Source organism: Mauremys reevesii, linkage group 12 (assembly GCF_016161935.1).
Source record: "Mauremys reevesii isolate NIE-2019 linkage group 12, ASM1616193v1, whole genome shotgun sequence".
NCBI lineage: Eukaryota > Metazoa > Chordata > Testudines > Geoemydidae > Mauremys > Mauremys reevesii.
Window position 1 is genome coordinate 8054751 of NC_052634.1, and position 12546 is coordinate 8067296.

At 42.1% G+C, this 12546-nt stretch overlaps 1 protein-coding gene across 5 annotated transcripts in view; it reads left to right on the forward strand.

Moving 5' to 3' along the window:
* LOC120375847 (tubulin-specific chaperone cofactor E-like protein) overlaps window positions 1–12546 on the forward strand; it is a 94654-nt gene that overhangs the window by 38192 nt on the left and 43916 nt on the right. For 2 of the 5 annotated variants that reach the window (XM_039496813.1, XM_039496816.1), the window contains exons 2-5: window positions 146–290; window positions 1420–1484; window positions 4537–4670; window positions 6028–6315. In XM_039496813.1, the coding sequence (XP_039352747.1) occupies window positions 247–290; window positions 1420–1484; window positions 4537–4670; window positions 6028–6315 (531 nt within the window). In that variant the 5' untranslated portion in view covers window positions 146–246. The remainder of the gene's footprint in view (window positions 1–145; window positions 291–1419; window positions 1485–4536; window positions 4671–6027; window positions 6316–12546) is intronic. The other 3 variants (XM_039496821.1, XM_039496814.1, XM_039496817.1) reach the window with 2 other exon arrangements.

Below are 12546 nucleotides of genomic sequence, written 5' to 3' on the forward strand. Positions count from 1 at the left end.
TCAGTGTGTGTGTTTCTCAGTTAATGAATCCACAGTGACTTAGATTTAAGATCTATATAAAATTCTAGCATGATACTTGCTGCTTTTCTACAGTAAGGAATACAGCGGAACCCTTTCATAGTTAAATTAATTTTTCTCACCCCAGAACAACTTTGCTGTAAGCAAGATTATTTTTTCAATCTAATTGCAATTGACACGTTGAGAAGCATTGGAGAAGTGTGGAACTGTCATTCGACTTGATTATACATGGTGTTTCACTATTTCAAACATCATTATAATTGGATTCAAGTGTAAGTAATATGTAGATATATAGACAATGTATCTAGCTATATGCCTACGTTATGTATGTTACATCTATATATATGTTTAGAAATAGACAGCTATATATGTGTACTCCTTCATTATATAAGTAGGTCTATAGATGTATTTAGCTATATAGAGATGTAATGTCTATAATGTTGGAGTACAGACATAGATGTAATATAATGCATGAATAGATATATATTTAATATAGAAGTGTGATTATTATGTCTTTGTATAAATAGATCACTATATAATTTATACTTGACTCTGATCATACATATTCCATACACTCACAGTGTGTATTGTGTATACACTGTAGCTTTATATAAGTGGTATATAAAAAATCTTTCCCTCTGTTTAATGAATAGAAATGATAAAGTAATGAAATCAAAGCAGCTACTGTAGTCATACTTCCTCTTTGATTAATAATGTAAAACAAATTATAGTAGGCATAAAAGAAATTAAAATACCACAAAAAATTCTCTTTAATTTGCCCAGATGCATTTCCCCACTTCTATATATAGTTGATTTCTGTATAGCAAGGAAGTTGTTAAGATGTGTAAATGTTTGTGCTTCCTTCACACCAATCAAAAATGTTAAGTGATCATTGTATTACCACCCAGTACAAAAGATTAGTTAAACCAACATTTGAAGTCTTCTAACTATATGAACACACTACCGTTTATAATTCGCTCTCATTTTCTTACAATGAAAAGCTGTTCATCCTAAAGCCTGCAGTAATATCCTCACATGAAGCAGATCAGCAAAGAATTGTGTTGGATTAATAGTGGGATTGAATACACACTGGGAGCTGGGTGCTATTCATTAATTCCAACATAATGGTTCATTTCTGATTTCTGAAATCGTGTTGTACATATACCCTGAGAATACCTGGAGGGCAAGTTGTTTTATCATCAGCGATTTCATTATACTACCTACCTAACTCGTCATTTTTGGTCTAGTTCATGGGTAAGGACCTACATTTCCCAATGTTCTGCATCTCTGGAGCAATCACACAATTGCAAGGCACTATTAGCCATTAGCCTGAGATTTGCTTAGCAGATCTAGTTTTGGATTGATGATTAGTTGCTCTTTTTTCTCCCCCCCCCCCTTTAGGATGAATTATCCATCACTCATTAGAACCTGGGTGGCCTTTGTGTTCATGATTGTACGGCAGCAAGGTTAGTATTTCTGACTTTTGGTCCTCGGATACTGATACTCTACATTTACAATAGGAAAGCGCTTGCCTCAGAAATCTGCTACACGCAAACTTCATGTGCATAGAAAACCTTATAAAATTCTACTCAGACACTTGTCTGAGAGCAAGTACAATAGCAGGGTAATTTATTTTTAAATCATAATACCGAAGGGCAAACAAGTAGATTTTTGTGCCTTGCCTGGTAAATATACATGATAATTTTGCAAGGCTGACATTTATTCACAGCGAGGGACAGATCTTCCACGCATATAAATTGTCATAGTTCCACTGAAATCAATGGACCTAGGCCAATTTACATCTTCCCCTTCCTGTTTCAAATATAGACTCTCTACACATTTCTGAGCTCTTCATGCACAATTCAGGAGTTTGGGAGGATATCGCAATTGTCATGAAAGCAGAACTTTAAAACATTCCTAGAGTTTAGATAGTTCATCTGCCAGAATAACTTATGTAGAATGAAAGGCGGGTGGGTAGAAAGAGTCTGCAGAGATGTCAAGCTACCACAGAACGGTGTGCTCATTTACTTTCGTTAGAGCTCTAGCGCGGTTTGTGGAGTCATCCATATTCCAAGTCTTAGGTGTATCCTCATTGATATTCCCTGTGGTTTATATAGCGTGAAGAAACATTTATTAAGATCATTCACTCTACAAAACTTCCATCCATGTTTTTTTTTTCTTGTGTGATTTTGTAAAAGGCACAGGAAAATCTCTAGATTTCTTGTTGCTTTCTTTTTTAAAATTTAAACTTGATTTCAAGAGGGTCAAGAACAGTGGGATGGGACCAATCTTGGGAGATGGGTTTGTTTTTGTAATGCTAACTCAGCATATTTGTGTTACATGACTGATTTAATTTCTTTGGGGGAGATATCCTGGTCTTGTGGTTAAGAATTAGATCTATGCGGCTTGAGATCTTGGTACTGATGCCTGCCACACACACTTGTGTGGCTACGGGCAAATAACTTAATCACTGTGTTTCAGTTTCCCCACCTGCAAAATAAGGATGATAATCTGCCTGCAGCTCAGGGCATTAAGGCTAGATTCCTTTGCTGGCCAAGCCTGTTGGGATATTTGGATAGGGGAGGCTATACATGCAAAGTTAGATTCCAAGGCTAGTGCTTAAAAAGTGATTGCTTAAAAGGTTGTGCTGAGTATCACACTTTAAAAAAAAAATCTATAATTTATAGCTGTGACCTCAGATGTAATAGCCTGCTGGATACATAACAGCTGTGAAATGACTTATTTTACTACCTGGCAACAGGATATTTGTGATAGCCCTTACAAAATATGTATATAAGTGTAGTCGTGCATTCAGGACTCCGTCACGCACCACTTAAAACTCTCTCTAGCATGGAAATTAATATATATATACACCCACACCCACACACATACATACACACACTGTAAAAAAAAGCCCGTTTTTTGACTTTCAGTTCAGGTATTTTTCTTTTGAGCTAGAAAGCTGTATCGGTTCATAAAAGGGTCGGCTTCCCATTGTCCCTGTTATAAACCAGATTCTAGCGAAGGGCATCTTAAATGTTACAACAACTGAACAGCTTATACTTGCACGGAATGGGAAGAAAACCCACTGTATCTTTAAAACCCAGGCTCAGAGCAATCACCCGTCAGCTAGCAGCCTCTGAAATTGCAGGTTAGGACCTAGAAGATAAAAGAATGTCCTGAATCAACTTAAACAGAGATGGAATTGTTTTGAGTCTAGCTCCCTGGGTCAGCATTGATTGAATATAATGAGGACAGTGCATTTCTTTTCTAGCTAAGGAAAAGTGTGTTCCCTCTGTGGTAGATAACCTCATCGGGCTAAATAAATGGAGAATTATATTATAATAGATGTCTGCGAGTGGCACAGGATTGGCTGTATAGCTCTTTCTATAGAAGCATAATCCGCTATTGTATACCTAGCAATTAGAGCAGGTGGAAAGTAGGCTTTTATTCCCTGTGGAAAAATTCACTGAGCATGCTTAGTTTTTGTCAAAATTTTCAATGGAAAAATTCAAGTTTTTTGACAAAAATCTTTGGCTGAAAACCGTTTTTTAATTTTTTCTGTCAAAAGATGTAAGGGAAAAGAAGATACTTTCTGTGCAGTGTTTAATTTAGTGGAAAACCTGATTTCAATGGGAAATTTTTGATTAAACTGTCCTAGCAATAGCATCTCAGGCTTGTCCCTAGTATCCTCTCAGAAGCTAAACAAGGCCAGGCCTGGTTGCTCTGTGAATGGAAGAGCTCAAAGGAAAAGGCAGAGTGCTACAGGAAGGGGTGATAAATCCATTTGTCTATCTTAGGTATGTCTCTGGTCCCCATTATTGTGATATCAGAGCTCCTCACAATCTTTCATGTATTTATCCTTACACACCCCTGTGAGGCTGGGCAGTGCTGTTAACCCCATCTTACATGTGAAAAATTGAGGCCTAGAGAGGCTAAGTAACTTGGCCAAGATCACAAAGGAAGTCTGGGGAGAAGCAGAGAAATAACCCTGGGCCCTAACCACCGAGTTAGCATCCTAACCACTGGACCGTTCTCCCTCTTCTTTATTGTTCTTCCCTCTGAGCTAGTACTGAACTAACGCCCCAGCCATTGTGTTAGGAGACACTGTCCTGCTGAAGACGCTGAATAAGATGTAAAACAGACGCTTTGACCGTTTGGGGTTGTGAAGGATCCTGGAGCTCTTTATACAAGAGAAGTGACATCAGACCTTATGCTTGGCCAAATTACAGTTTGAGTAGCGATGTTCCACCATTACAAAATCCCTCCTGCAGCTTCAGTTGTAGAGACTATTCTTTTCACCCCCTGTTCTAAACTCTTGCATAGCAGTGGCGCATGTTATTAACCAGCTGCCATTCTCCACCCCAGAGGTGGCTGCATTTCAGTAGTGAGTGAAGTACAAAGTATGTAAAGAGCATCAGGAGATGTGATGCTGTGGGCCTGATCCTGTACCACTGCAGTCAGTGGGAACAGGACCTGTCCTTGTATCATTATAGTAACAATACTGTCCTCTTCCAGCTCAGTCCATGGAGATTCTGTATCCGTTCTGGCAGAATGATACGAAAACCCCCAAAGTGGATGATGGAAGCTCCTCTGAGATTAAGCTGTCCATTCCGTTCATCTTCTTTGGAGTCCCATACAGGAGCATTTATGTAAGTGGAAGGAGCAGCTCTGTAGCAGACACTACTTTTTCACTCATTTCCTCCTCATTAGCAGCTGCATTTGAAGCACGCTCTCTCGGTGTTCAAGACATGGAAGATTTATTGATACCTACCTGACAAGTTCTTAGATTTCATGAACTGATAGGTTTTATGATTAAAAAAGTCAAAGGTGTATTTAATGGGCTAATGTTCACGGGGAAGGAATAGAAAAGGCAATAAATTACCTTTGCAGGTGATTAAATGCCAAAGCTAAGGCCTTGACGCCATGAGCATTATTCCACTTGCATGACAAGAAACAAGAACATACAGAGCTGCCAGGGGGGAGAACGATTCCTTCCACCCTGTGGTGGGTGCCTGAGAAAGTTCTGGGCTGGTGCTGCTGCTTCCCATTGGCATCACAGGAAGCCAGGCATGGGACAATATCCGCCAGGCTGCGCTAAGAAAGGGTTAACCTCGCTGTCGCAAAAGAGTGTTCAACATGGGACCGAGACAGCAAAATGTGATCCCGATCTCAGATTCAGGGATTTTCCATTCAGGCGTTGGGCTGAGCCCAGCTGTGTTGTGCACAGGTAACCAACCCTGTCTGGCCCAACAACGGGATTTGAACGTGGGACCTTGGTGCACCAGCCATTCCAAGGGGGATAAAGACCCAGCGTCAGTTATGTATGCATAGCGTGTGCACAACACAGTCATTTCCTGGAGGCTTGGGGTAATAATCTCTGTTTTTATTTCAAGTGGCCTTTGCCTATTCCCACTTGCAGTAGAACCACTTGCTGCCATTGTCTGGTGCCCAGCATGTGAGACACCAATGTCCCCCCGTGTAGTGCTGAAGGCTTGGCATTGCCAGGTTTGTGCTTAACAGGACAGATATTGAGCTCCCTGGAAGAGTTGGGGTCAAACGAGTCCAGTCCCGAGGACTCTGCAGAACTGCTTGCTAAGGACTTGATTAACCTGAATGCACCCAGTGATCTGGTGCCAGTTACGTCGGGCACAAAATCTCCCTGGTAAACAATACTCCTATGGTGTGGATACACAGAGGCTCATCTCAAAGAACTGTTGCAGCTGAGTAACCTTCACAGTTAGATCTATGTGGGGTTGTACCCTCTGCAGTTCCTGATCTCTGTCTTCCTAGCCCCAGCTTAAGATCTTTCATAGCGCAGGCCTTGCTCACTAGAGCATGAGAGACATATAAGTGCCTAGATGGATAGACCTATTTACATCCCATAATTGCAAAAACCAGCCTTCACCAAAAACGCCATCAGCTCAGGTATAATTTTAAGATGACGGTTCTCGGCTTGCAGCCACGGCTTTGGTTTGCTTAAATCAAACCGTTCTCCTCTTTTTCTAGGTCAACAACAATGGCGTGATTTCTTTCAATGTGCTGGTCAGCCAGTTCACCCCAGAGCCTTTCCCCCTTGCAGATGGCCGGGCCTTCATTGCTCCATTTTGGGCAGACGTCCACAATGGAATCCGAGGAGAAATCTACTACAAGGAGAGCACGGACCCCGCCCTGCTGAAGAAGGTCTCCAAAGACATCAGGAAGTACTTCAAAAACCTGCCCTCTTTCTCAGCCACCTGGCTCTTTGTCGTCACCTGGGAGGAGGTTACCTTCTATGGAGGCAGCAGCACGACCCCTGTAAGGGCAAACGTTTCAATCTCTTGACTTGTGTGATGATTTTAGAAGGGTGTTGTTTTCTGTAGCAGGAATGGCAGAGGTCAGACCAACATGCCACAGACTCCAGCACAGTGATGTTGGTCGGAGTTTGAAGGGGTGTGATCCTGACCAACAGAGCAGTGCCATCAGAAACCCCTAGGTGAGGTGCAGTTATACTGTATAACGTTTACCAGGATAGCTTCTTTCTCTTGGCGGGAGTGGTTTTGCTACACTGATTTAAAAAAAAAAATCCTGTGTCCACACCAGGCATGCTACGCTGGGGTAGTATACAGGCATTCCTACACTGGTAAAGCACTCCTGTTGTAGACATGGCTTAAGTTAAAGGGCGGATGGATGAGATAGGACTCAGAAGACCTGGGCTCCATTCCCAGCTCTGCCACTGTCGTCCTGGGTGACCTTGGGTAAGTCACTTAATCTCTCTGGTCCTCAGGGCCCCATCAGTAAAATGAGGATAATCATCCTTCCTTTCTCCCACCCTTAGTCTGTCTTGTATAGTTATATTGTGAACTTGTCAAAGGAAAGATTGATGGTCTCCTACCATGTGTTTGTACAGCAGCTAGCTCAGTGGGGCTCCAGTCTCGTTTGAGGACTTTATTCATATTATAGTAATGACTAATTATTATTATTACATATTGATTAGATATGAGAGCGGAGTCTATTTTCTTATCCATGCCTTGCTGTGTGGCCTTGATCAAGTCTCTTCAGCTTCTCTGTACCTCGTTTTCCCCATCTGTAAAATGGAGATCAGGCTTATCTGTGTCTCAAGGCGCTTCAGAGGTTGGATTCTGCACACTTTATAAAGAGGGGCCAAATATTTATTAACTGAACACTGATTCAGGGCTTTCTCTTTAAATAAAGAAAGGAGAAATGTGTTCCTTTTGAGGGTGTGTGAAACTCTGAGGTTGCAAACCTCTAATCCCCTGTCCTTTATTTTTTCCAAAGTATGATTCAGTTTAAAGACCAGTTTTTCTAGTGGTAAGTGTGGGGTATTTGAAAACTGCATTGGAATTGTTGTCTGTCACTTTAATTTGTAAGTGGTTTCCTGAACTTTCTTGCAGGCTAGGGACCTCTGTAGGGAAGCCTGTGATTGGAGTCAGTCAGCAGGCAGACAGCTTAGAGCAAGGTGGGGTGAATTGTGGTTCACTGTATAAGGGAGCCAGCCTGCTTTGTCTCTTTCTGGTTTGGGGTTCTTGTGTGTTAGGGTTCTGGAGTCTAAGAAATAAAATAGCGTTACCCTGCAACCTTCCAGGCACAATATATATGTTTTTATCTTTGTGCATGTGTGGCATGAACATAACAGTCAGGCAGCCTGTGTTCTGTATAGAACCACCTCCCAACAGCTGCCCTGGCACAAACAAGAGCCCTGCACAGCATCTTGAATGTGAGTGTTTGTGTCAGAGGAACCTACAGATGTTTTTATTACAGTAGTGTCCCCGTAGTGCCAGGTGCTGTACAGGCATTTAGTATAGGCCCTGCCCCAAAGAATGTACAGCCTTATATCCTGATTCTGAGATGTGATCTGCATGGGTGGGCCCCCTTTGACTTCAGTGGGGCTCTGAGTGGGAGGAGAAGTCTGTGCATGGAGAGTGTTGCAGGATCAGGGTTTAGGGTAGTAAATTCTTTGGTGCTAGGGACTGTCTTTATTCAATGACTGTACAGCACCTAGCACAGTGGAGTCTAGGGTAAGTAAAAGACAAAGTGCAATGGGTGTGTGTGTGTGAAAGAAACAGATGGCTTGTGAGGGCAGGAAGGATGGGGGCTTTAACTTTTCATTCTTACTTTTTCTCCCACTCACTGCTCCATTGTTCATCTTATTTTTCCCCTCACTGGATTTTGTGTCTCTCGCTCCCTCTCTCTGCTCCTCCCCCACCCACGTCCACTCTGAGTTAAATGTGAACCCAATAATTTTTCAGCTAGAATCAAACGTCCAAGGCCACATTGGCTTCAAAATTAGGCAAAGTAAGTTCTCTTGTCCCTAACGGGCTCCAGAAGTGAAGCTGCTTCTTAAAACTCTCATATCCAGGAAGTCGCAATAAATTGATCTTTGACTGAAATCCCTTCTCTTAAAAACCTGCGACTGGAAACAGAAAATGGGGACCTTTTGTGGGGTACAAACAACCTTATGGATTTTTATTGTGGCTGTGGCTGGATTTATTTCTATGCCATGTTAATCTGAGCGGGCAGTCAGGATGTTTCAGGAGTATGAGTTGAACAGCTGCATTGAAATCCCAAATAGATGTAGGAAATCGAAAAGATTATAGACAGCATTATCACAATGACGATCAGTGCAGTAAAAGATGTATCATAATTGGTAATACAGCCCTGCCAATGATTTGGCTGGATTAGCGGCTCTTTAATTCCATAAACACAAAGGAGTCTGATCTCTTAAGAAGTCAGCTATTACAAAGAGCCGTGTTCCTTTCCATTTGTTAGGGTTGTTTGAAATTTAATGCATTTTTCCAATCTCATTGGCACACAGTTCCAAAGTGTTTTGAGCCAGAAGCAGTACTGAGATCCCTGTATTGCTGGGAAAATTGCACACAATGCAATTTATTTTGGTACATAGCATCCTTCCTGCACAATATCAGAGAATTCTTTTGATTTACGTGTAAAATAGTATATGCAACTTTTGAAGGTGAAATTCACCCCAGTGCAGAAAACTTGTGCAAAACCTCCTTAATGCCTGCTTTGAAGAGTGACTCAGTAAAAATGGCATCAGAGATTAGAGACAGGCCAAAATTTTCAGCCAAAAATGTAGATTTGGAGACACTGACACACTTTCAGAATTCGTGTTGATTTTGCTAAATTATTTCGGACAACACCTGTCTTCTATTGCTCCCCCCCGCCCCCAATTGATCTGTTTCCTTTCAACATTTTCTAAATGAAACATTTTGATTTTGTGGTTCAAAATGATGTTTTCAAAATTTCGTTTCATTTTGTTAAAAAAAAATGGTTGTTAAATATTGCAGTCAAAACAAAACATTTTGTTCCCTTTCAATGCACAGTTTTGTTCAAGCCAAAAATGATTTTTTTCCACTTTTTGATTCATGGAAAAATCTTGATTTTGGATTGAATGGATATAAAAATTGGGGGAAGGGGGCGGCGCGGCGGCTGGAGAGAATTTTTCAAGATTGCCAGTGCATCAAAAAATCAGTTTTTCACCTAGCTTTATCTGGAATTCCATGGTTATTGTGACTCTGGATCAAATATGCTCTGTTGACAAGAGGTTTCTCCTGCCAGTTAGTGCTGCAAACTCTTCAGTTCTGAGATTCAAGTGGGGAACTTTCTGTCTGAGTACATCATTTCCGACCATAAGGGTTCTGCTGGCCATATTGGATCTCAGTGATGCTTGTGCGCCCTCATCTTTGGCGGGTTTGCACAGGTGTAACTGACTGGAACTTAGTTAGATTATTTTAGTAATAGCATGGCAGTGCCTGGTGATCTCAGCCAAAACAGGGCCCCACGTGCTAGGCGCTGTACATACCCATAGTAACAGCCAGCCTCTGCATCAGCGTTTATAATCTATATAGACAAGACAGACAAGGGGTGAGAGAAAGGAAGGATTGTTAATCCCCCCTTGGCAGAAGCGGGAAATTCTGCAGTGATTTGCTGAAGGTCACAGAGGGAGTCTGCGACACCGCTGGGAATTAGATCCAGATCTTTTGGGTCACAGGCTGCAGGAGCAGCCTTCCTCATCTGTGTAGAATGTATGAAACGCTCTCTTAGCTCTGCTGGCTCTGCAGGGGTGGACTCCTGCAGCCCACAGAGCCCCATTGACATGAATAGAGCTCTACGCAGGTGCACCCTTCACCCTCCCTGATCAGCTGTCAAGGTCGGAGCTTCATTTTTGTCTCTAAAGCCAGCAGATCTGGCTCTGAATTCTCCCAGGGAGCCAAGCCTGAATCACAGGAATGTAGAGCTTGAACAGACTTCGAAGGGTCATCTAGTTCAGCCCCGCTGCAGGACCAAGTAAACCTAGATCACCCCTGACAAGTGTTTATTTAACCTGTTCTTAAAATGACAGGGATTCCACAACCTCCCTAGGGAACCTGATCCAGTGCTTAACTATCCTCATAGGTAGAATATTTTTCCTGCTATCTAACCTAAATCTCCCTTGCTGCAGATTATGCTGATTATGTCTTGTCCTACTTCCAGTGGACATGGAGAACAATTGATCCCCCTTCAAAGCAGACCTTGTGATATTTGAAGACTGTTATCAGGTCCACACACACACACACTCTTCAGTCTTCTTTTCTCAAGACTCAACAGGCCCATCTTCCTGAGCTTTTCCTCATAGGTCAGGTTTTCTAAAACTGTGATGTTTTTTATTGCTCTCCTCTGGATTCCCTCCAATTTGTCAACGTCTGTCTTAAAGGGTGACACCCACACGAAGACACAGTACTCGAGCAGAGGCCTCACCAAGCCCAAGTAGACCGTGACAATGACCTCCCACAAATCATTGACATCAATTGGAACATTAACATTGACTTCCCTGCAGGCACAATTGGACCCAGTGGGAGTAAACTGGTTGGGTAAAAAGGTGCTATTTTGATGTAAACCCTTTTAAGGCAGACCTACACCTTAAGGGCCTGATTTAGTGTCCTCTGGTGTCAATGGGATCTTTTCATTGTCTTCAGTGGGCTTTGGATCATGCCTGATCATGATTCACTGGGGTGAATATCACTTTTATGGAGCTGGCTGCAGTTAGTGGAAAATCACATCCTGAGAGGAAGATTTTTTTCCCCAATCATGTTCTGCATTCCTACAGGCACTGCAGGCTATAGATTTTATGCCTTTTAAGTTTCATACCTTGCAGTATTGGAAATTGAGTTGGCAAAGACCAAGAAATATACTGGCTGGGTTAAAAAAAAATTGACTGTCGGAGTGTGTGTGTGTGTGTGTATGTATGTATGTGTATATATATATATATATAAAATCAGTAAAAATGTCAGTTTGTTAGAAAAGTATTTCTTTCCCACTCTGGAGCAGGTTTTCAGATTTATTGGGCATGCTTTATCCCTGATCTAATGCCATTAAAGACAGTAGCTCAACCTTCTCCATCACGTCAAACACAAAGTGCTTGTCTTCAGCGCCGTTCCAGGCATATCCCGACCCTACCTGTCATCTCTCATTCACTATCGAAATGTCGACTCCCACCACCAGTTAGCCAATGGTGCCAGCCTCCGTCACCCACTTGTTAAATTTTCATGCAGTCTCCCATGCTGCCCCTCCTGGCTGGGAGGAGCTCCTCATTCACATCTGTAAAGCTACCTCGTTATCCTTCTTCAAACTCTCCGTTGTTGTGATGCCTGCAACACTCATGACAGTGATTAGGCCATTGGTGTTCCGATACCACAACCTATCGTGCTGACCAATTCTGTCTCACTGTTTCCTTGTACTCCCCCATCGGTCTGTCTGTAGCCATCTGTTGCCTATTGTCTTATAATTAGACTGTAAACTCTTTGGGGCAAAGATCATCTTTGAGTTCTCTCCTTGTACACAGCCCCGCACAGTGGGGTCCTGCTCTATTACTGGGGCTGCTGGAAGCTACCACCACACAAATAATAATAATAATAATTAATAATGAAACAGAATGAATTTGCACCTCTGGCTTCTTTTTAAAATGATGGTCAGAACAATTGATTCGCTTTAAACAAAAATTAAAAATGGCAGGAATTGACCATCAGAAGTCTATACAAAACCAATATCACTTTGACATGGCCCATTTTACAGTGAACGAGATCTTCTGCTAGTGTAAATTGGCCTAGCTACCTAGATTTCAGTGGAGCTCTATTAGCTCACATCCACTGAGGCTCTGGTTCCAGATGACTCAGTATGTTTTCATCAGTCATCTGGACTTTTTAACGTTACATGATAACACGGTGCACTACATTAGCCACTTTTCAAGCAAAGATCTCAAACCACTTTTCCAGACCTCGATTAATTAGACACACAATATCTCTTTAAAATAAGTGAGGGAACGTACATGGTCAAGTCACCCACCACTGAAATGTAGCCACCTCTTGGGAGGGAAGCATGACTGTTAATCAGCATAGAGTGACCAAAGTAGAATGTTTTAGGACAGGAAGTGAAGGATACCATATCCAACTGGAAATGCAAGTGGAATTTAGATGGGTGGAATTTGCCAGTATATTCTTAGGGGCAGATCCTGCAACTGGATTCCCAGGGATG